This window comes from Odontesthes bonariensis, chromosome 1 (genome assembly GCF_027942865.1).
Source record: "Odontesthes bonariensis isolate fOdoBon6 chromosome 1, fOdoBon6.hap1, whole genome shotgun sequence".
Taxonomy (NCBI): Eukaryota; Metazoa; Chordata; class Actinopteri; order Atheriniformes; family Atherinopsidae; genus Odontesthes; species Odontesthes bonariensis.
In genome coordinates, this window is record NC_134506.1 from 14,551,003 (window position 1) to 14,575,253 (window position 24,251).

Genomic DNA, 24,251 nt, shown 5'->3' on the forward strand with positions numbered 1-24,251 from the left:
CTTGAAATCGAAATTATTTGTGAACCTGCAGACTTGTTCACAAGCTTGATTTACTGGGTTACTGTAATTTTTAATTTTTGTCGTAAAGTGGGTCTGTGGGCTGTCTGTGGTAGTAGCACGATGATGACGTCAGTAACACCCACTTTAAGACAAAAATTCAAAATTACAGTAACCCGGATTTTTTTAAGTAAGCGACGCACCTCCACGTTATCAGTGCTAGTGTATAGTAATTAATAAATTATAAACAGCATAGTTTGTGCCTGTATAACGTTGCCCATAGGAAACCGTTTCATGGCCGAATATCTCAAGAGAGCAGCCAGACGCCTCTCAAATATCTTCGGAACAGCTCCAAATTACCAACAACAAGCAGGGGTGAGTAGAACATCATGTTATAATGTGAAATCAAGGGCCCAATGTCAAAAAAACGGTCTTGTCCTTTAAGGAGCAGCAGGAGCACCAGTCTTGATCTTGGAACCATTTTCAGTGGAAATCAGGCCTAGATACTTTTCCTCGAGTCTTGTTTAACCTGTAGTTGTTCTGATCCCCTTTTTCACTTCCCAGAGTTTGATTCCTGCGCCCAGTTCTCTGATCCTTGAGATCAGTACCCACCTGGACTCTTCTCTCCGTTCCAAGCTTGGACCCTTTACCTCTTCAGTCTCCATTCCTACAGAAGTAACTCACTCACCTGGTTCTTTCTGCCTCCTGTGGATGTTTTCCCTGCTTGGACTGTAAGACCTCTTAACACCCAATTTTGGATTTTTCTGGACTTTACTTACCTGAACTCATTCTTCCCTTAATTATCTCTCCATACAGTTATCCAGCCAAGGTTTATTCTTGCCCAGCGTTTTTCCGGCCGTTCTCCCAGTTCTTCTTTTCTCACTAAATAAACCTGTGTTGCCCTGGTGATATGTTGCTTTTGAGTCCATTTCTCGTTTTGGCTTTAGCCACCATGACACAGAAACTATAATTGGAGCAAGTTTTTCTGCCCAACATAGTCTGTGTGCACATCTTCAATCAAGTATAATTGGCCTCTTCTTCTTTATGTGCACATCAGTAACTTTGTTTCCTTGTACAACCCCAATTCCAATTAAGTTGGGAAAGGAGATTGGTTAAAATTGATGTAAAAAAAGAATGGAATTATTTTCAGATCCCATAAACCAATAGTTTGTTTGCAATAAAACCTAGAAAACATATCAAATGTTGAAAGTGACGCATTTGACTGTTTCCTAAATAATATGAACTCATCTTGAATTTGATGGTTGTAATATGTCTCAACAAAGTTTGGACAAGCAGAGGTTCAGCAATCTGCAAAAATGATGCATCTATAAATTGTAAGTCAGTGTCAGAATGATGGTCCTTAAAATGTAAATTTGCAAAGACTATGATTATTCTATCGTCTACCTTGCATTATATTGCCAATATATTCTGAAAATTTGAAAACATGTCTGTGCACTTGGAACACAGCCAAATATCAACATTGGTTGCTCATGATCTTAGGGCGCTCAGGGCAACTCTGCATTAAAAACAAACATGATTCTGTCATGGAAATTACTGCATGGGCTCAGGAACACTTTGTTGTCTGTAAACACAGTTCACTTTGCCATCTACAAATGCAGGTTAAACCTCTATCATGCAAGGAAGAAGACCTGTGAACATAGTCCAGGAAGACTGGTGTCATGTCCAGGCCAAAACTCCTTTAAAATGGACTGTAAAACCGTTGGTCGGACAACTCTTTTCGGAAACCATGGACACTGTCCTCCAGATGAAAAAAGAGGGAGACCATCCGGCTTGTAATCAGCGCTTAGTTCAAAAGCCGGCATTTCTTACCCAGGACTGATTAGCAGCTAAAATCTCATATCAGACAGGATTGGGACTAAACTTCTCTCCCAAAGGACCAGCAACTTTTCTCCTCAGGTTCTGTTGTTAAAAGAAGACAGGATTATAAAGTGATAAACAGAGCCGTCCCAACTTTTTTGCAATTTTTTTCTTTTTTTGATGAAGCAGAAACAACCTAAAGCAAATCCTTTTTTCTCTTTTTTTTAAAGATTATTTTGGCTCTTGTGGCCTTTAAGAGGAACTAGGGCAGGGAGATAGGGGTGACATGCAGCAAAGAGCCAGAGATCAGGACTTGAAACTCATGTCAGCTGCATGAGGTCCTTCTGTACAGCAAACCAGCACAACCAAAGGAGTGTCAAATTAAGTCAATTTAGTCAGATTTTTTCTATTTCCTTAAACTTTATCTGATGCACAACTTTTGTTTAGCTTTAAACATTTTCACTTTAAACTTTAGCATCCACAAAGAGTAGCGTTCAGATTTAGGTTATTTATAAAGAAAAAGAAAAGTTGCTGTTACGATTTCGATCACTAAGTGACTTCAACATCCGACTGTTGGAAAAGATTATTGACACATTGTTAAACATATTCTTACCCTAAATCTTTAAAAAGTTAAAAAGTGTGTCTTTATTTGTAAGAACTGGGCCTGAATGCACATCTGAAGTTTGAGATTACATGTGCGTGTTTAAGGCAAATGAGTGGACATTCCTCAAAGGACTGATTATTTTCCATTCAACCAGCTTGAATGTGTGATGAATAATTACCCTTGTCCAACCATCACCCCTTCATTCTTTACATATAATCTTGTCAGAGCCTTATCTGTGCGTAACATCATGTTATGGATATTTATGCTGCAATGCATGTCAATGCATGTAAGTGCTGTGGTGTGTGCATTCCTCCACAGCTCATTTGAGGCTTAGATCTTAAGGCCCCAAGCAGTAGTATGTCCAGATGTTTGGTGTGCAGAGGAACATACTACTTTGGAAACTTTCCCACTTGCTATCTGGTGTGGTTGACTCTGCGTTGGTCTCAAACATCAAAACAACCCAGCTCTAAAAATAGCCTCAATCATTCCGCACTCATAACGTCTCTAATAGTCGGCGCACAGAGCCCAGCTAGGACAGTGTTACTCCCTCCCTGTCGCACTGCAAACATTTTCTATATCTCATAGCTCGTATGTAGAATTCTCAAGGCTCTAACAATCAGATTTTTAGTTATTCACCATCTTAGCCACATCATACAATTTAATTCTAAGATGCCATATGAAATCCAACAAGGCAAAAAACCCACAGGACCACACTGTCTGTGCAGTAATGTTTTATTTCAACTATACATGCCGTGTTAAAAAAAAATCAACAAAAAAACATGAAAAAAAATTATTTACACATTCACAGTACAACTTTATAACATATCTACACGCTCAAATACTCTGGAGATCAAATATACAGCTGTTTTTAAATCAAGATTACATGACAAAAAATGGTTCATCTGCACATACACCAAGCTCTGACTGAAATATAAAGGCTTCAGTTTAGATTGCAACAGAAAGACCCAGGTCATATTGCAATATACAAGGCAGTTGAGCAGTGTATGATGAGTGTATGTTTGTCATGTCAGTGTGCATATGCTGAGTAAAAAAAGGAGAGCCCAAATACTGGTTAGATGACAGGCAGAAAAGTCTTTACATACAATCATCACTTGTAAACAAAATGTGGCTTTGGGCTTAACAGGCAACTGACGCTCAGGATTGCAGAAGTAACCCAAATCATGTACACACTGCTACGAGAAATGATCCCTCGGTCGTCCCTTCTGGCCAAACAAAAAAAAAACGACAAAACAGTTCCTCTCACTGCAATCCTTGGGTATTATGAATTCTGCGCAACTGCCTGCCATGCCAAGAGACGGCTTTCATGTGAACACTGTGTTAATACATTGGCTGTGGGCAGGATGTGCTGCGTTGAGCCGACCGCTCCACAGTGCAAGGTCTGACCACCCTACATCCCATGGTCATGGAAATACATTCACTACATGGCACCACTGTGTTCTGGAATAACACAATTCTTTCACACACTGGCAGCAAAAGAGAATAATTTATTCAAATCCGAATTAGTGTTTATCTTAAATGTCTTTATGTATGACTGGTATTCCCGAGTGGAATGAAGTAGGTAGTGAATTTACAACACACATCCTGCTGAATTTCAAATCGCTTGTATAGAAAATGTTTATAGAACATATGACAATAACATACAGAGGACCAATTGACATTACCAATATTAAATAATGTACTTGTTCATTTTTTGAATAAGGCACACAATGCACAGATTCAGGTTTGCTTGCCTAAAAATATTTATATTCCTTATTTATAGTATTTAAGTATATACAGGACCTCGTCATTCCCAGCATGACTCAATTTGACACATTGGTAAATGTTGCGTTGATTGTACACTGGCCACTTGCAGTGAGACTGCACAGGGGACACAGGCTGCAGAACCAGCAGAACATGTGACAAAGATGTTACATCCATGTGTTGTTCTATATCATTAATAGGATTATTGTTTGTGGCTCTTTTAGGGGACAAGTTTAAGAGAATAGAAGCTTTCTAAAATGACAACTGGGCATAATTGTTGGGGTTGCCTTGTTTTCACATGGTGAATTCTTTAAATAAGATAAAAAAGAAAGTTAGAATGTCAAAAAGCAACTTATAGAATGAGTTGAACAATGTTTTTTCTTAATTCCACTGCTACACGAAGACAGAAGACTGTTGAACCACTATTATAATTTCTACAACTGAGAGTGGAGATTAGGGGAAGTTTCAGTCCTGCAAAGAAACACTTTATCTGATGAATCAGTTTAAAGAGTGTGTTTGTTTGCCTAAACCTGTACTTCTTGGCCTCCGTCTGTAATATAACATATATACTCACACACAAATGGATGTGCACACCCCTATCGGAGGCTATCCAAGCATGGTTGCGGGAACAAAAATGCATCAAAGACAAACATTTGTCTAAAACCAATAGCAGCAAATGTTGAGTCAAATTTTCCAGTGACATTCACAGTCCCTGTTTCAGAATACGCCCGGCATGATCAACTTCACTGCAGCCCACCCTAATTACCATTACAAAGTGACACAGATATATGGTTCAGGCTTGGTTCAGATGAATTAAAAAGTAATGAACAGATAATATTGTTGAAATGAAAGACAGTGACTTAGGTCTTCAACAGGTCTTGAGGTGCTTCCTCTGGTACAACTCTCAAAGGCCTATTATGTGAACTCTTTTTACATAAATTTGCTTTCCAGTCAACTAAAAACACATTTAAACATTCATTTGTACTCTCTTTGCTTGCTGCTTGATTCAGCTGGCTGTAGTCATATGTATCTAAAGCAACTCACACACCTTGATTATTAATCTTTCTCCCATCTGCCATCCTACGAACAAAGGCTGGGCCTACCTCTTCTCTCTGTCCAGTTCACATTAGTGGGAAGACAGTGCTCAAGGGCAGCAACAATTGAGACCCATTCTTCAAGTATTCCACTGTTTTTGATCTGGTACCACGTGCACGTACACCCTAGTGGACCCCACAGGTGTTCTAAACCTTGTTCCTAATATGGGAACGAGTGACACCCAGGCCCGGATACAGTGGGGAGCAGCAGATTCACCACCGTTTGCCGTTCGTATCCTGCAGCTACCGGGCACAGGGAGGGAGATGGGGTCAAAGGGAGCCCCAATGAGTATCTTTGGCCACATGTGTGGTTTTCCCTTTTTTATGCGTGACTGTGCATATCATTTAAAGGGGGAACACACTTCAAGTTGATACACTTACACACAGTAGGCCATAACCCATCCTTAGGGTGCAGTGCTCTATAGGCCAAGAGTTCACTCACAAGTGCCCATGGTGTTTTAATAACTGTACTTGTTGACCACTCGCATTTGTGAAGTTTGTGGAGAAAACCCATTGGGTTTAGGGGGCACATCTGGCTTTAAGGATGGGGTCCGTTTAAGCCCCGTGCGAGGGAGTGAGCCATGCCCACTGTAGCTGCTCTGTCGGGGCACAGAAGATGGGTGGGGTGAGTGCATTCCTGGTGCCAACACTGCACCATGTGAGTCAAGTCTGGAGGGAGGTGTTGGGGGCATGTAACCCCCTCTGTTCATACTGTGCTGGCGAGACACAGACACCCCCATGGCAACTCCATTTGGGGAGGTGGATAAGGAGTGCCTATGAGAGGCGCTCCGGTGGAGTTGGTATCCCCCTCTTTGCCTCTCTAGCGTACCCCCCATGCTCAGGCTTCCCGTTGGTGTTGTGGGAGTGCTGGGCAAGGGCACGTCAACCCTCTTGGTGGGGCTGTGCCTTGGCAGGGAGGAGGAGGGAGAGTACAAGGAAGCCTCTCGACTAGGTACCTTGGGGGGTACTTCAGTCAGTTCCTCCATTGGATCCAGTGTGAGTTGTGGCCTTGGGCGAGGCCCTGATCCCTCTTGAAGAATGGCCTTTGGGTTGGTGGCCACAGAGTCATTGAGGTGCTTTAAAAGGTCATTTAGGGTATTCCGAGCATCCACAGATCTTTTCTGATCTTTCTTACATCCCTTTGAGTCTGGGTTCATTAGCCTCTTTTCAGATGAATTAGGCAGAGTCTCATCTTCATCTTCCAGGTTAGGGTCATCGTGTGTGGCATTGGGCAAAACAACTGCACTAGGGATGTGGGAGTGTCCGAGGGGAAGGTGCGGGTGTTGGGAGTTTGCATTGGTTGGAGCAGGAGAAGAGGGAAGGAACTGTGGACTCATGGCTGATGAATTGGATTCTTTTCGGGGTCCACTGACCTTACCATGTGCCCTATCCCACTGGTTCTTGATGGGCTGCAGGCCTTTCTGCTGAAGTACAGGGGTGGACTCGGGCGTGGGCAGAGCCACCAGCTCTGGGGGCTGACAACCATCCCGCAGGATCATGGTTTTGGTATCACCGTTGGGTGTATTCAAGTCTTTGCCATTGCTCAGCAGATTGGTATACAGTTTGGAAAAATCAGCATTGGTTTGGTACTCCTAAAAGATGAGAATAAAATATAAAAAAGTAAGATTAGACAGTTTTTCATCTTGTTCAGTCACTGTTTTCCACATATAATGTAGCACAGGAACTGTGTTTATGGCTGTACCTTTACAGGGCTGTCAAAGAGGCCATGGAGCTTGTCGAGTTCCGTGGAGTCAGAGCAGGATGGTGCAGACTCTGCATCCTTGTGGACGTGTCTCGGTTTGCGGAGGAAAGAGTCTCGGTAGCAGAAAACAATCAGACCAGCCAGAAGAGCACCCATGAGAAAAGCAGCAAAGACGCAAGTGATGAGGATGTTCATGTGGACCATCTGGTTGGTATCACCTGTATGGTTATCCCATACACCTACAAAACAACGAGGCATTGCTTAACACCCTGGCATGATTTGAACTGCTAAATAATGCGTATGTCTCCATTTCCACACTGAAGAAATGTGCATGTTTGTGTGTGAAAACAACCATGCGTGATTTTCTGCTTTTACACCTCCCCATACAAGGTACCCACAAGGTCAACCACAGCTAAATTCCATGAACTAGTCATCTAAACACAGATGAAGGAGAAATATGGTTAAAACTGGTGGACACCGTTATGTACCCACATCCATTTCACCATCTACAGGAAGCGCCGCTTTGTTAGTTCAGCAAGGAAACTTAAGAGTGTTGTGTTGACTCACATTCCACAAGAGGCTGTCTCATGCATCCAGTACCAAAGGGTAAGGAGTACACTCTTATCTGAGATTGTGAGCCAAATCAAAGTGTTCGCAAAAGTGACCAACTAGCCGAAAATTGCTCAGAGGACAGAAAAGCGGTGTTTGCGTTCTAAGTTTTCAGATAACTGCTGCTCTGCAAGAGTTTGTTAGTAACCACAGACACTGAAAGAGTTAGTCATCCACGTGCTGCCACAGCAGTGATGTGGCATTGCAGGCCCAGTCAATGATCTACCAGCCAGGGTAAACTGTCACTAGAGCTAGTTAAAAATCTATAGTGGTAGAGACAAAAGCTTAACGAAAGATTTTAAAGAAATGTTATGAGAACAAAGAATGTACGTTCAGTGATAAGATCCAAGGTAATAAATCATTTGAAACAAGGAAAGTAAGAAAGAACAAAAGGAAATTATAAAAATGAAAGAAAAGGAGTGAAAACAATATGTATAGAAAAATGTCAGTTTGATAAATACAGAGACTAAATTAAGGTCATGTTAGCTAATGGAAACTTTGCTAGCTACATGTGCATTTATAGTATGCATATATGCTGGTTCACATTTCTGACAGTTGCTGGCAGCTTTGAGATCAGGCTCAATGCAGCATGCTCGCTGCCTCCCTGTGGGCCTTACCCTCTTGCCCCCCTGGGATAGAGTCTAAAGAATGGGAGGTGGATGGGTCATCCTGCAGCACAAAGCCTGAGCCGTAGAGCTCTGGACCTGGCTCAGAGCTGGGGGTCTGAGTGGGTATGAGTACTGGGGGGTGTATGGGCCCACTGGGCTGGACAGTGACTGGCGCTGATGAAAACTCCATGTCTGTGGTGACAAACAAACGGTTAACAAACTGTGCAGATGAGTGTAAAGCAAACTGTTATCATCCCGGTTAGTAGGCGTGAGCAGAGTGTGAGAAAATAATAAAGTGTAAAACTTATTGAAACAAATTTAAGATAGTTCTCTCACATTTAAGGACAAATGACAGTACATTTTTGTTTCTTGGTTAGGGAAAAGGGAAAAAAAGAGGACACTGGGGAGGAGGAGTTGGTACACAACAGTGAGGATGCCAAGGGATGGTGAGTGGGCATGCATGAGGTAGGATGGATCAGAAAAAAGGCAGTGAATCTGTGCTGAGCTAGAGCACTGATGTAGCCTAGTAGTTAAGCTATTTGAAAGGATGAAAATGAAGCATTTGCATTCAGGAGGTGTTTGTTACTGAAGATGAATGGTAGCAGTGGTGGAAAGAAAGGACTGGAAATGCTAAACTCAAGGAAAGAAACCATTTGAGTAAAAGATCAAACTAACCAGAGGTAGGGTCGCCAAATGATTTGTAATCTGGCGCTGAAGTAGTGCCCAAAAATGCTAAAAGAATTAAAAGGACAAGAAATCATTATAAGGGAATTCAGAAGTAAAAAATAAAAATAAAAAATAAAACCCCTTAGAGATAATAAGAGTGCAGTTTAACAATATAGATATGTAGCACTCGGAAGCAGTGTCATTTTCTCTGGAGGCCCTCTGGTTCTGATCAGTACTGATGTTCAGCCCGGGTTATGTTTAGCTGATGCACATGAAGGGAAATTTACATTAAAGTGATCGTTGCAAAAAGAAACATTTCTGGCCATGAAATATAATAAGACATCTGTCCTTTGCACCAGCTAAACATGACCTGTAATTGCACATGTCCATGTTTGTTCTCACAGGCAGTATTAGTTACAGGTGACCATGTACTGTGTGTAGATGTGTGTGTTAATACTGCACATAGACTCATGTAGGCGCGATTTACGGAAGTGGTTACTGGTGTGAGTGCGCAGGCTCATGGTGTATGTGAAGATGAGTTTGTGTTGCATTTGCATACAGTGTTTGTGTGTGAAACTTTGTATGTTTGTACATGTCTCAGGATAGATGGCATGGTATGGAGATGAGATTCATACCTTGACAGTCTCCTAGGTGGGCAGTGTTTCCAAATTCGATGTCTTGCTCATATCCAGTCCTGAAACCAGAAAGGAGACAGACTTGGATATTAATCAAAAAGCTGCAACAAATGCCTGTAGTCTCGTTTTTTTATTATTTGTGGTTCATATTGCAGCGGGGGCCTGAACTCACAAAACACCCGACTGTATCCTCTCACAAGCTCCACTCGGCTTCCAGCCACAATAAGGATCCCTTGATGCAATGCAGGACCTGGCACCACAAAAGTACACAAAGACAATCACACCAGGTTTAACCATTGTGGAAAGGGCACCATAATGATTTGTGACTGACTGAACATTAACCACAAGACATAAGGTGAAGCCGTTATCATCCCCTTTATGACTTTTACTTGAAAAACAAAACAATTCCCAAACCTGTGACTCAGCATACAGCCCTCTATGTGCGCGGCAGGGCATCACTTACTTGTGGCAGGAAGAGTGCCTTTCGCAGCGGCTCAGGGGAACACGGATGACACAGCTGGAAAAGGCGACATAAAGGCTGTGTGCGTCTTTGTCCACATGCAGTGAGAGGACACGCTTGTCATCCTCACGATTAGACAGGCACCTGGGAAGGGAAGAGAGAAACCTAATCAGAGGTCTGTCAGATAAGTCTGTCTTCTATTTCAGTCTCAGCAGATTTAATCACTTGTTAGGTGAATGAGTCACATCAAGCTTTCTCTCACAGTTTAACTGGATTTTAACCTCTGACTCAGGGCAGTGTGCTGCAGTGTGTTTCCACAAATAATCACAAATTAAAGCAAAAAGAAGAAGCATGCACTCATATTGTGCATACACAAAGAGCAGGAAGACACTGCCATCTGCCCAACAGAGCTTGCTGACTCTTTAGCTAGAGGACAGAAAAGGAAAAGAAAGAGAGAAGCAAGCCAGACAGTGGGGAAGTAAAAAGTGAGCGCATTCTTACTTGGCTCTGTTAAAGACATCCATCTCTTCCAGGAGCAGGCTGTCATTCAGAGATACAGAGGAGGTCTTGGCTAAAACCTTGAGGACGACCCCTGACTCAGCACCAACGAACACCACTGTGTAGTTTTTGTGGGGTCCTGCTTCATTGTCCACAGCCAGCGCTGTCAGCCTGTATCTTCATAAACAGCAGAAGGATACATTATTTGAGTTAATTACAATTTTACTAGGAAAGACCATTTGAGCCACTGACTTACCAAACATAGTCTGCTTTGCTAAATATTTGCCTTCAACATTGTACGCTTAGAAACATACTTCAAAAATCATAATTTAAAATGCCAGTAAATACTATTATCTTAGATGTTTGTAGATTTAAGGATTGAACGTTTGAATCAAAAGCTTTTCTGACTGGAAACTGAGATGGAGCACGCTATCATGGTGCCTTCGAGTTAGTTTAGCGTTCATACATACCCTTTTATTAACATCCGGTATATTAATAAATTTTGATTTTTTTCTTTATCATTTTCTACCAAACATTTAAATGTTATCTTTATAGTTGAAAGAAGTGGCACAGTTTGTAACAAAAAGAGTCAAGCCACCATTGGCTGAAAAAGGAGCACTTCAGGGGCCAATCAGATTTCACTAGGGGACAGTCTCCCTCTCGGATTTTATTTCGGTTTTGAAATACTTATGTGACTGAAGATGTTTGCATAAAAAGAGGACGGTGGTACAGTTCATATCCCTCAAACAAAGACACAAGCGCAGAAATGTATTCTTCATAGATTTACCGGACACGTGTCTTGGTGAACCAAGGCTCATCTCCAATGGAAGGCACAGCTGTGTCCATAAGGGGGTGGGACTTGATGAACTGCAGGGTATCGTCCGGGAACTCGATGGAGCTCTTAAAGGATGCAGCTGAACCGTGACCTGCACAGCTCCCGGGTCTAGGACAGAGAGTGTACAGGCACAGAGGGACACAGGTAAAAGATCAGCCTATACCATCACACACCAGAGAGTAATAATACTCCCTGGTGTATGATGCATTTTCAGTGCAATGATATGGATGGAAAAGTGCAGCAAGAGTGTGGGGGAGAGTGGCAGGTGCTTTTGAAGATCACAAAAAGGCCTCAGCTGGAGACATAAAATATACATATGCATGATTATCGTCCATCAATGATTTATTGGGGTAATGAGGTGCTTCGTGGACTTTGTATTTTGGACTTAGGGCAGGGCAACAGCTATATGTGCTGACTGTAAACAGGTTAAATATTCAACGCATCTAATTATGCCAAATTAATTATTTAACTATCAGCAGATGGTGAATGCGTGTGCTGGGTCAAAGCTAATAACCTGGTCCTTTACTCGTGAAAAAGATTTGATTTCACAGCGTTTAATGTGGACAAAGAGGGAGAAAAAAAGGGAGAAAAATGACAGGTGGTGAACAGCTGCTGTGTTAAACACCTGCTGCCCAAAGAAATGTCATGTTTAACATTTGAAAATATTTCTTAAGCATCGCTCTTTCGTTTTGACTCTTGGATCCAGTGTGCATTGAATGATTTTAAATGTGAAAATAGTCTAAGTAGAAAATAACAATTCTCACCGGGGTTTAGGCAGCTTGTCCTCTGAAAATGGAGTCCAGACGGAGTCGGCGGTCTTCTGCTCTTTGAACCGGCCCCAGAATACTTTCTCTATGTCAGCCATGGAGAAGGCGCACACTGCTGACCCTGGGATACTGTGGAGAATCAAATACATCGAAGTAACACACGCATTTGACGTCTAAATTTCCATCTTGATCAGCTGAACTAAACTGACAGCAGCTTTGGCTCACCTGTTCATCTGTGTGGTGAACACACCCACCACAGAGGGAACTCCATTAATGTCGATGATGTCAGTGATGGATTGAAGCACATCAAAGTAGAAGAAGGACTCCCCTGGCACGGAGCAGTTCAGCCTGGCCTTCACAAAAGATGTCCAGTGCTTCTCCAGCACCCGCTGTGACCCGCCAACATCATTTTTACAGATTCGGGCCACGCGAGAATACACAACCTGCAAGAAGCAGAGGATGGGAGTGAGGTGGGTGGAAGAGGAAGGCACAGCTCAGTGAGTGTCACTAAAAACACTTCAACATGCTGAATAATGAATAACTCCATACTGTAGCAACTCAGCACAAATGACCTAACAAACACACCCTCTCAAATTCAACTTATCATGAGGAGATTGTTCGCTGGGACTGAAGCAAACTTTAAAAATAAAAAAATGTGTTTGATTGCACATATTACCAAAGCACAGAGCATAAATGGGGTAGATAAAGCAGTTGGCCAAGACAGTTTTAATAATTTACCAGAGCAAACCTCCATCAGAGGCCAGGTGTCGCCCCAGCAATAGTAGGGTTGAAATATTTAGTAGCTGATGGAGGATGCTGGCTTTCTGTGGCTCGGTCAGACCAGCCCAGGATGAGACATGGTCAAATGTGAAGTTGAAACATCCTACGATAATCTACAGACTGTGTGTGTCAGAGCGAGAGGAAAACCCAAGGCAGGCAGTCTCGAGGAGACAAATCCTCTAACTGTGTAATGGTTTTACATTAGTCAAGCATTCCTGGAAAACACTGGTTGTTAAAATTTCTCGAGCATTCTGATGTGATTTAGAGCCATCGACTGAGTGGTCCCTGTTTACCATTTGTAGCGGAAACACATGCTCTGAGGGAGATGTAAGCCGTTTTTTGGTTAAAGGCCTGTGTGCTCCATTTGTGTGGAATACGTTATTCCTTTACAAACAGCGTGTGTACTGTCTTACCTTTCCCAGATTGCTGTGCTCCACTGCGATCTCCCGGTAGAAAAAGTACACGTAATTCCCATACTCTGCTGCATGCAGGAAATGGGGTTCTGAGGGAGAGACAGAGGCAAAGAGTTAAAGTGTATTTCTGCACTGTCACCACCAGTGTGCATGTTGAATATTTCAGAGATTTGTAAAAGGCAGTATATGACAGGGGTGACCTAGATTGCCTGGGAGAGAACAGACCATATTCCCGTGGAGCTTGGAAAGACAGGAGAGCTCTCTATCACTCCAAAAACAGCTCTGACTCCCCGTACATATACACTAAGGCACCATGGGCATTTAGCTTTCTGGCAGGTTGGCACATGTATTTTTAGGAGGGGCTAGAGAAACAAAGATTCTGAGTGAGTAAGAAGCATTTGCTTACCTTTCAACCATTTGGAGTCATATTTGATGGTTCTCAAGGCTGATCCATCACCCATACTACGATAGATGACAGAATCACTGGCCTGGAAGTCTGCTACAGTTGCAGAATACAGCTTCCCTTCTAAAAAGGTAAAAAAAAAAAAAAAAAAAGGAACACAGTTACAAAAAGACGTGGGAACGCTGCTCTTCGATGGTTTGTTTCTCTTCTTTTATAAGGCTTAATTAGCTGAGTTGTTATCACTGCAGGCACAGTTATACTGTGGCAAAGACACCGAGGTGATAATGAGAGCGTAAGTAGGAACACATTAGTTGTTCTTCAGCAAGGCTAACTATGTGTGTGGGCGGGTGTGTGTTTGACCCGTACCAGCGAAAAGGGCAACGTTGGTTTGCCTGGAGTCAAATGGGCACCGTGCCAGACCATTGATCTCTTCCCCATCAAACTCGAGGTTATCCAGCTGTAGGGAACACAGCAATCACCCACACATTAGAGGAATTTTGTCAAGAGATAAAGCAAATGCAAACCCACATTGAAGGGCATCATAAACTGAAACAAAACTATGATTAACTCTAGTCCAGGTTTTGGGCATCTTTCTCTATGGTTTGCCCTAAGATGGCGGGCTTTGACCCCGGATACTGACCCTGTAGTATCTGCACATTGGGTTGAAGCCATTGGTACCACAGATAAACACTAGGTCGTCATTTCTGGGAACCAGCACTTTAATGAAGTTGTGGCACTCGTCCTGGAAACATACACACAACATAGGATGTTTTGAGAGGTGTTGAGCTGTGCTGCTCACAGTGAAAATTTCTTTCAAATTTCTATTTTAATACATACTCTGTGTTTTCCCTTTACTGCACACATCTCTCTGTCAGCTTGGCCCGATCGCCATGTTAACTTCTGTAAAAACCCACACGAAGCATTAGAGACGTGCAGACAAAAATACACACACGTGCACACGCACACATAGTCCTCCATTTTTCCACTCTCTCATTTTACAACCTGCCCAGTTTGTGATGAATGGCTCTGTATTTTCTATGGAGCCCTTTTAGAGTTTGTGGATTGAGAGAGCAGCTTGTGGCAAGAATCTTACCCGGTAAGGAATGATCTCATTCCTGTAGGATTCTCTCAGACTGACAAGGTACACCTGATCTCTGAGGAGAGACGAGAGTAAAATATACAGCTCAGTGATACACTCAACAAGAAACACAGTTCTGGGGTTTATTTTTGTGTTTTAGATTTAAAAAATATATATATATTCAAGCGACTTACCATGCAGAATGTATGTATGATTCATAATAAGCAACTAATTGGTATTACTTCACAATTCTTCTATCAATTGCCATTATGAGAATATTTTGTCATTTGCACGTTATCAGAGGTCTCCATCTAAAATTCATTTTAAATGACACTGTAATTGTTTAGATTACTCCTAATTTATTAAGAGAATTTTTTTTTTTTTTTTTAATTGGCAAGAATAGCATTCACCTGACGACAGAGATGCATGTGCTGGTGAGTATTGACTGCAAGGGTATCCAGAGGAGCAAGTTTTATACTGTTGATGTCGAAGTGATTTCCTGCTACAGTGTAAGTGCTAGCAGTCAGATTACTCCCACTGCCCATAAATACAAAAAAAGACATGTAAAGATGCCAAGAAATCCCTGACGGCGCGTCAGGTCGGCATGATAGACGCCTTTACTGGATCAATACTGGCCATATGCATCAGATGCAGGCCTAGAAGCCACAGATCCAATAACACTAAGAGCTTTTTCGCCCGTATGCCTCTGTTTACCTGCCAAAGAGTGACTGAGTTGCTATATTGGTGTGGGGGATGTGTAAAAGACAAAGGCGACAGGTAGAGATAGCAAATGTGGGTGCGTTAAATGTACCTGCCCGCGATGAACAGAGTGTCCTGTATCTTAGTCATCAGCTGAAAGTCGAGGCGATGCTGTGACTCGTTGCCAGAGAGCCTGCCTCTGAACACCGGGTACCTCCGTGAAACTGCAAAGACATCACACACACGCACATGCTTTTAATAAAAACTAATGATAGAAGCAGACACTCTTGCATGGATAAATCTGACTCACTTGTTACTTCAATTAACTCAGCTGTGATAATTAAACATGAATATGCTATACATCCTACTGCAGTTAAAGTAGTGATACAGTATGATTACATATAGTTCTACATATTCTCTGCAACCTGGCCTGTGTGTCACTGTGTTTTGGTTGTGTGTTCAGTAATGACTGCTTATGTCAGCGTATTTCTCTCTGTTGTCCCAGTACATCGCAGAAATGGAAATAAAATCCACCTAATGCTACAACTGACCATACAGCAGATGACTCTATGAGTATGAATGTAGCGCGCTGGTGTCTGGACTGCTGACGCGTCAAGAACCGAGACTACGAGTATTTTTTTTCTTAGCTCCGTGGGAAAGAATGTGATGACTAGTGTCTAAAAGATGTAATTTTTTTTAGGTGGGGGATCGTTGCTGTCAGTAATCCCAACCCTGTTGGGCTCATTTCCATACTCACAGTGTGCATCAACGACATCAAGGGGTACAGTGTCCTCTGGGAAGCTGACTGCGAGGATAGTGCGAGAGGCTGTCAGCAACAGCAGCAGAAGCTCACTGAGCAGAAGCGCAGCTCTCTGGCCCATGGCTGCTCACAGACGACACTTCCTGTTTCACACTGCTGGAGATGTTACCTGGAGACACACAAAATGCATGCTTTTGTTGCTTGGTGCGTAATAAATTTTATGGTATATTCATCACACTAGTGTTGATTGTAATCCCGTTATCCAAGTTTGAAAACTGTGTTAAAAAAAAAAAGAGCAGTTGAACAGTAATGCGATGATACACTCGTAATATTTTTTTCTGATTTATTGATGACTGAGCTCTTAGTGGCAGTGCTTCCCCTCTACCTCTCCCAGCATCTGCTGTCTGCGGGAAGGTCAGCCAACTGACCGGTGGGGTGTCGCCGTGTGTGTTGGATGCAGCGGAAGTCCGCCCTGTAAGGAACGTGGCAGGCCTGCTGTCTCAGTACATCTGTGCTCTGATTGGTTTTACTGGGCCAGACCCAACACTAATCAGCCCATTGCAGCTTCATCGCCATCAGAAGCGTAGCCTCTGCCCTGACCTTAGCAGACGTCTATTGGCGCTCTGTTGGCTGGATTTGCTCCAGGTTTTCTATCGAGCCGGTGTGCTTTATTGCAGCACAGTGATTCACTCATATTTGCATTACGACTTCCTACTTGTGTGCAGTTGTTTTGACATAGTGGTAATTTTTCAGGATAATGGTTTGTACATCGTCTGATTACAGACAAGATACACCAACAGCTGCATTGGTAATAATTTATTGTGGGAGTGGCAGGAGTTTAGTGAGTATGTTAGTGTGTGATGGAGTACTTTAGAGACAGACTATGTCTGTGCATATTAATGATCGGTGTACATTCAAATATTTATAAGGCAAACAAATTATTCATGCAGGCAAAGCCCGAACGGATATAAACAATTTACTGGGAGACGTCACACAGGCAGTGGGATGGATTAGCTGGGAGCACACTGTGGGATGTTCACACACACAAGGCTGCACATACATAATCGGTCTTTCAAATGGTATAATGCAAAGACTAGTGTGTATGTATGTGTGTGTGAGGGGGGGAATAAGAGCACATATACACAGACACACACACAAAGTATCGACTCATTTTTCAATTAGCCCCAAAGCACACCTGCTCCACTGCTGTCTTTGAGCCCGGCCTGCCAAGCCATTAGCGATTTGATTGATCCACACAGGAAACATGGCTGATCAGCAGCCAGAAAAAACAATTGTCTACACAATCTATGGACTTTACCATATCACTGTTGCAACGTGTGTCCTTTTTAAATCAAAATGGGATTTTTTCATCTTCTCATACATATCTGGAATATTTCTTAGCTCAAATCACTGAAAAAACAACAAAGCATATGGCTGTCAAGTGAATTAATTGTAAAACTCACAGCACCTGACGGCAAAAATCTCTGTTAGAATTTGAGCTTTTTGTCAGCACATAAGTTATATAAAGACAACCTTTATGCCAACATGTTTATATTAAACATGCTGCCGTTTTTACCCAAAGCACTAATAATCCACTGTTAGTCTAAACAGTTACCGTTTGACGATAAAAGGAAGTGCTTTTAAGGTGAGCTCTGACTAATTTCACTGACTAATAATGTGTTTTTGGTCATCAACAGTGTGTAATCATGTCTATTCAGCACTCTGTGGGATACTGAGGCTCTTTAAAGAGCAGTGTCATTAGGACAGAGTAATGCAAGGCCTGCATGAGATGGCACTTCAGCTCCATCAGTCCGCATATTAGTTAAATTAGGGGTTTGATGTCTTGACAAAATGGGAGGATTATGAGGGCCTAAAGGTTCTGTCTTCCTATGTTCAATCACAAATTATATGCCGTCACTAATTCTAATCAGGATACAAATTAATCTGTGGACACAAACAATCCACAGATCTATACACACAGGCTCCTTGATCTATACAGAGCACCTGTCAGGAACTTAATCTAAATGAGGACTGATAACATTGCTCTGAAAAGAGAGGCGGTGGGGTTCCTTAAAAGCATTGCAGCTATTTTTTACTACCTAGTCTGGATGCTCTTAGACTGGTAGGTGTGCTATTTTAAAACAGAAGCAGTAAACTGTTGAGTTTCGAGAAAAAGCTGAGGACTGGAATAGATACCAAATGCTTGACAACGGAAAAAAACCAACAAAACAACCGTTCTATTGTATGGTGCTATTCGGCAAGCTAGAGGCTGTACTCGTAGCCCAAACTTGGCTGCGTTCACAGGTAAATAATCTCCTTACTTGTCAGAATTTACAGTCTTCTATGTCCACTCTTCAAAAGCACTCACATTCACACCAATTTTTGCTCCCTTCTCCCTCACTTAACAATTTCAGGAGAAAAACACTCCAAGCAGAGGCAGAGGCTCAGCTTCGATCTCCCACGATCCCTTGCATGGTAAGCAGCCATACAGCAGAGCACAGACATGGTCTTCCCTTAGAAACTTAAATGTAAAGGAGAAACAAAATACGTCCAGAGGTCAATGATCAAAAAATGACTTTTCAATCTCTTGTGGGCCTAGTTTATTTGTTTTTGTTTTTTACTGACTATTCCTTTGAACTCCGGTTGCTGCCCTCAAGCATGTATGTGTGTGCATGCATGCACATAATGGCCTCAACAAGTCTAGAGACACTGGGCTTGTCACGCAACTCAGTGCTATTCAGTCTTGCCTCACTCTACCTCTGTTATTACAGGCTTTTCAGTGTCCAACAACCACACACTTTCACTGCTGATGTTGTTGGCTCATGCCCATGGTGTTAAACAGAGAGAGGGGGAAGGGGGATCTGGTGGATTTCTATTTCTGCTGATAGTGGGTGAAGGGGTCTGTTGCCACATTCTGGTAGTTACAGTTCGAGCTTTAATGTTCCAGGCTTAAAAATGACAGATTAACACTTATTCTCCTCTTAGCTGTGCTTTCATTGGCAAATGTAAGTCATAACGTCTCTTCCACTGTTCCACTGAATGGATGTGTTTTTGCAGGGAGGTCCTACTGGGAGGAATTGGCGATAATAAAAAGGATGGCAAACAACAGCATTGCGTGAGGTTTCATAAATTGTGTGTGAATGTGATGGGTGGATGTAATTCCGGCAGAACAATGGCTGATGCTGCTTGAGGCTGCTTTACTTGTCATCTTGCACGATGCTGAACTGTAAACCCAATAACACAGGAAATCAGATAGGCTAGCCAAAGAGTTCAGTTTCAGGCACTTTGTTTGTCCCACTTTGAGTATGTCTAAATGCACATGTTAGCATGCACAACTGTCTGCCCAGAGCTGTATACATCTTGTAAAACGGTTGTCCCAGCTCTCTTATGTGGCTCTGATAAATTAATCCAGATGCAGTGACATTAGAGAGTGAATCAGCCAGATGATTAGAGCAGCTACCACACAGTCCCAGAAATGATAACCATCCCTTCTCCCACTTCAATAATATGCAGAACCCCTAATTGCATGCTATTTCTGTAAGGATCACTTCTCAGGGGCTTGGTTGGACTTGTTGCTTTGGAGATTTGGCAGAAAAGGGGGAGGCTGTGCCACTCTAAACCGTATCTCCCTCCTTTTTCTCTCTACCTCGACGAACAGTGGAGTGAAACAGGAGAAAGGCTGTTCTCAGCAGTAGTTCTGCTATAGTAGAGCACAAAAGCCGTAAGCTGCAGGTGTGACCAAGAAACAAAAGGGGCTTTGGGCAGCTCCACACAATAGAGCCCCACCCCCGATCAGTGGACCTGCGTTCAGTGGACCTGCGTTCAGTAGAGCTGCGTTGGGTCTCCTAAAGGGGACTTCTGAGGGAACAAAGCAATCTAAACAAACACGCTGACTCCAAATGCTGCACACATGGTCAAACTTTTATCACTTCACCAATTTAACAGAAAACCATCTAATTTGTGAAGAGCGGTTTAGGGAAACCATCAGTAAAGGGTTAACGCTGATCACTGTATGGTTTAATGGTGGTTGTTCCGGGGTTACAGCCAGCTGTAGTGGAGGTTAACGGTGGTCGTTCTGGTCACCGAGTTCTGACCCTGTGGCCAGTGACGCGAAGTGTGACACACCAGCCAGCTGTGCTGTCGGAAAAAAAAAAAGAAGCTAAGGCTTGTTCTGATGCTTGAGCTGGCCACAGTGTGGTGTTTTTGCCAATATGTAGTTTGTAATTACAGTATAAGAAAAGCTCTGTGATCTCTGTGGGAGAGGTCAGACACTTTTTGGGGGATTTTTGGGAAGATGTGCATGTCCAGATTGCTTTCTTTCTGTCAAACGATCACACTGGTCTTAGGACTTAGCATTAACATTTTAATCACAGTGCAATTAAAATTGAGTGAACATTTGTGTCATTTACCATAAAAAATTAAACCACATCAGGGTAGTTTAAGAATAACTCATTTGGATGCTTTTCACATCCTTTTCATCTACTTCATTTGGTCACATCAGCTTCTTCTCATCACTACTAACATACTTACATATGCCTCCTTTTATTTTCTGGTAATTCTGGATCCATTTATTCATTTGCTGTGATATTTTTTTTTGTTGCAAGTTTTGCATGTGGATGGTACACCCCTGTTTTGCGCAGAATAAATCCATGCACATGCCATGGCTCTAATGCATGCATTGTGTGGACCGGAGCGTGAAGGCATTCAAGTTTCGTCCGTGGTGAATCTTTTCACATCCCTTTAGTCCACATGTAGGACTGATACAATAGACAACAAAGACGCGGGGGACAGCGGTGGAGTGACAACAGTGATGGGGCTGCGTTTAACTGCCTCCACAGCACTTAATGGATGCACAGGGATGGGCTTCTGACTGCTCTGCCTCCAAAAAAAGGTTACGAGCGCTTCTGCAGTTGACGATCCAAATGTAAGGACGGCGTAAAGAAATTTGGGATCCATTAAAAAGATTAGATGAGAAAAAGAACACACAACAACCTCCATGTTGACTGTCCGCCCTACTCCTCCTTTTGTTTAACAGCCCGTTGTCCCGTCCGTCCAACAATATGCAAGTTACCTTTAATCCAAGTTTTTTTTTTTGTTAAGTCAAAATGACAAAAAAAAAAACAAACAAAAAAAAACACTTAAATTCACCCCATGGGGTTTCTTGCAAAACTCAGTGGTAATAATATAGAAAAGACGGGCTTTTCTAATGGGGACTGTTGGAAAATTAGGATAATTCTCACCATGAAAGATCCCAGCAGATAAACAGTATAATCTTCTTCGTTTATCAGGTTGCCTACGATTTGAAAATGGTTTACGTTTTGGTTAGAAATATACTTGATTCTCATGTGTAGCTTCTGTTCATAAAGTAGCCCCTCGGATATGGAGTACAGTAGTAATATGTCGAAATCCAAGGTCTACCACAATTCAACACAGTGGCTGGACCCTAAATACTGAAAATTCAACACTTTATCGATCATTTAAAAAAAAAAAAAAACAACACAACAACATTCGGGATACCTACCTTAAGTGTCCAAATTCACACATGAATGAGGCAGTCCGACTTGATTTCATATTCCTTCGATAATCCATTTGCGATAAAAACCCCAGCGTGCAATATTCCTCTTATTTTAAGCTCCATCCGGACCCCACTTTCTCTTTTATCCAGTTGCGCACAGATTTCTGCTCCGCTCGGCACACGGGAGCGTTCTGACTCTGACTGTCTCCGTCCCTGGGCCCCTTGCGCTCTGATGAGTAATCTTCAAAGCTCTGCCACGACCACACAACCCCCTCCCTCACACACCAACACACCAGCCCCTTCCACTACGATTAACTTTATAAAGCAAGAGAGAAAAAGGAATACACATTGACGATGCGCTCTCCCCACTACGGCGCTTATTTAAAAAAATATCAGAAGGTCCGCGCGCAGGGCTTAGACACAGCCCAGAACCAGCAGAATATAATTGACCAAATTTACAAAAAACTTCTCTGTGCTTGTTTATTTCATTCACATAACTTGGAGTGGACTGGCTTTATACATAGTTTAATAATACGAGAGAAAAACACACACACACGTGGTAACCAAGATATTTCTGACAGTTTTTCAATGAGTGAAAACTGACTCACAAATGGAGATCGAAGAAATGATTTTCAGTTTACTCTATCCTCTCTTACAGACGCTGGGAGATATTCATTGTGTCAGCTTAGAAGAAAAATTAATGAATTGTACACAGGACTGAATCGCCGTCAAAGTATAAAATACTCCAGACTCGGAACTATTTCTGTCCTGCAACCATCAGTTTTGCAGAGCAGCATAGCGACGTGGTCCGAAGAAATATTACGTTTCCCAGCAAAGACTTCTCCTTTCTAGTTTCCCACTCGACTTTTACTGCAAAATGCGGCGCAACAAAGTAAATCCACGTAGCTGCAGAGAACTCACCTCATCTGAATGTATTTGTTTGTATCCTTGTGCGTTGCTGTAATTCCAAAAGATATATCTCGCTGGTCGTAGTGAATCAACTTCTCCTGGCTGGGAGGAAAAAAACAAACTAATGCACGGCAAATGGTGTAATACGACCCGTGCTAAGTCAATCCATCCAGTGCCAGGACCACAGCCTACCAATAAGCAGCGCTCTTGCTCCAGTCCCTCCCCCATCATCCATCTCTCCTCTGTTAGTTTGGTTTCTCTCTGCTTTGCTCGGGCTTCCTTCCTTTCCTTCCTAGAGCCTGGAGAGAAAGAAAAAGCCCCCCCCCCCCAGTTCTCCTCATGTGTGTGACCCCATACCCCCCTCTTTTCCCTATGTTAAACCCCATCCCCCCAACACCAAATCAGAAAGAGTGCCTAGTTAAAATCATTTCAGCTGAGTTGTGGCAGGTCTGCTGCTTAGTTAAGCACAACTCTGGACATGTTTGGTTTTGAGGAGGAGATTTGGCATAAATCTTTTTTTTATTATTCAGGGCAGTGTTGTGCAACTTATTTTTAATATTGAAACTGCACTAGTTATTCATTTAGGATCATTTAAAGAGTGTAAACTGAAAGGTTTACCTGATTTAATGTCACACCATGTCAAGCTGTTTGCATTGATTTTATTTTTGAACAGAGAAATACAAGCAACAAACACTTTTACTGTAAATTAACCAACGTTGTTGCCTAGCATTAACACAACAACCCTCCATTGGAATGTAAATTGTCTTCTTTTTTTAAGCTCGATCTATACGTAGGCATTAGTCATTCTGCATGTGCATGTAAACATCAGTGTATCAGTGTGAGCATCTTCCCGTTTGCATGCAAAGCTGAAGTAGTCATTGAGTGTGACAGGTCATTCCGGCCAGGTCTGCGAAGCCGGACAAAGGAAGGCCCATTCTAGCCCCATTAAGGAAGCAGGTTAGCAGATGTGTGAGAATCTCCCCCTCATGAACATCCTCACCCGCCTCACCCATGCTCCTGACAGCCCCCATTATGAGCTGCGAAAGTGCGATCTGCATCTCAATACTACTTGGATAGGAAACACTGCTGATCTGCCTGATCCTGGTTTGGCACTTCTTGCATGTCTTTGTCCAAGCTTGTCCCACCCTCTTCCTTGTTTTTTTTTTTCGACTTCTCAATATCCTGTCTTGTTTTCATTTTGAAGAATCTTTCCTTTTCTTTTGGCGCTATGTTATTTATGTCCGATCTCCCTCAGGTTATCTCAACTGACACACTTAATTTTGTTGCTTTCAGCCCTCATCGTCTCGTCTTTCCCTGTTCAATCTAACCACTATGTCAGTCCTGGGTTACTTATGCGTGTCCTTGTATCCTGTGGGGACTGAATCAGCATGAGATTCTACATAGGAGATGATATATCTGATGGGTAGATCAATGTGTCTCCAGTTTGCCAGGTGCAAGTCTTGACTGTCAGAGCGGATGAATAACTGTATGGATCTGTGGGGGTGTGGTGATTGGTGGCCTTATTGACTTGTCTTTTTCTTTCGAGCCAATGGACTTCTTTATTGGTTGTGTAATGACATATGATAGCATTTCAGTTGGTTTTGATGGCTGTTGCTCCATGACTGTCATCTTTATCAGAC

General features: G+C 42.5%; 1 protein-coding gene across 5 annotated transcripts; it reads right to left on the reverse strand.

Annotated features, from left to right (window-relative positions):
• Positions 1-3,133: 3,133 nt before the first annotated feature.
• sema6d (semaphorin 6D) lies at positions 3,134-22,781 on the reverse strand. Of its 5 annotated transcripts, XM_075478255.1 has the most exons (21): positions 22,624-22,781; positions 21,709-22,017; positions 16,185-16,356; positions 15,540-15,651; positions 14,744-14,804; positions 14,488-14,550; positions 14,291-14,392; positions 14,017-14,107; positions 13,654-13,773; positions 13,248-13,336; positions 12,280-12,497; positions 12,052-12,183; positions 11,240-11,395; positions 10,456-10,629; positions 9,958-10,098; positions 9,667-9,744; positions 9,495-9,553; positions 8,869-8,925; positions 8,203-8,385; positions 6,977-7,215; positions 3,134-6,866 (listed from the first exon to the last, which is right to left on the reverse strand). In XM_075478255.1, exons 3-21 carry the CDS (start codon positions 16,306-16,308, stop codon positions 5,733-5,735), a joined length of 3,333 nt encoding a protein of 1,110 aa, XP_075334370.1. In that variant the 5' UTR covers positions 16,309-16,356; positions 21,709-22,017; positions 22,624-22,781; the 3' UTR covers positions 3,134-5,732. The 5 variants fall into 5 exon arrangements, with proteins under 5 accessions (XP_075334370.1, XP_075334378.1, XP_075334361.1 ...); XM_075478263.1 differs by lacking the exon at positions 21,709-22,017 and having other exon boundaries at positions 10,456-10,623; XM_075478246.1 differs by lacking the exon at positions 21,709-22,017.
• Positions 22,782-24,251: the final 1,470 nt, after the last annotated feature.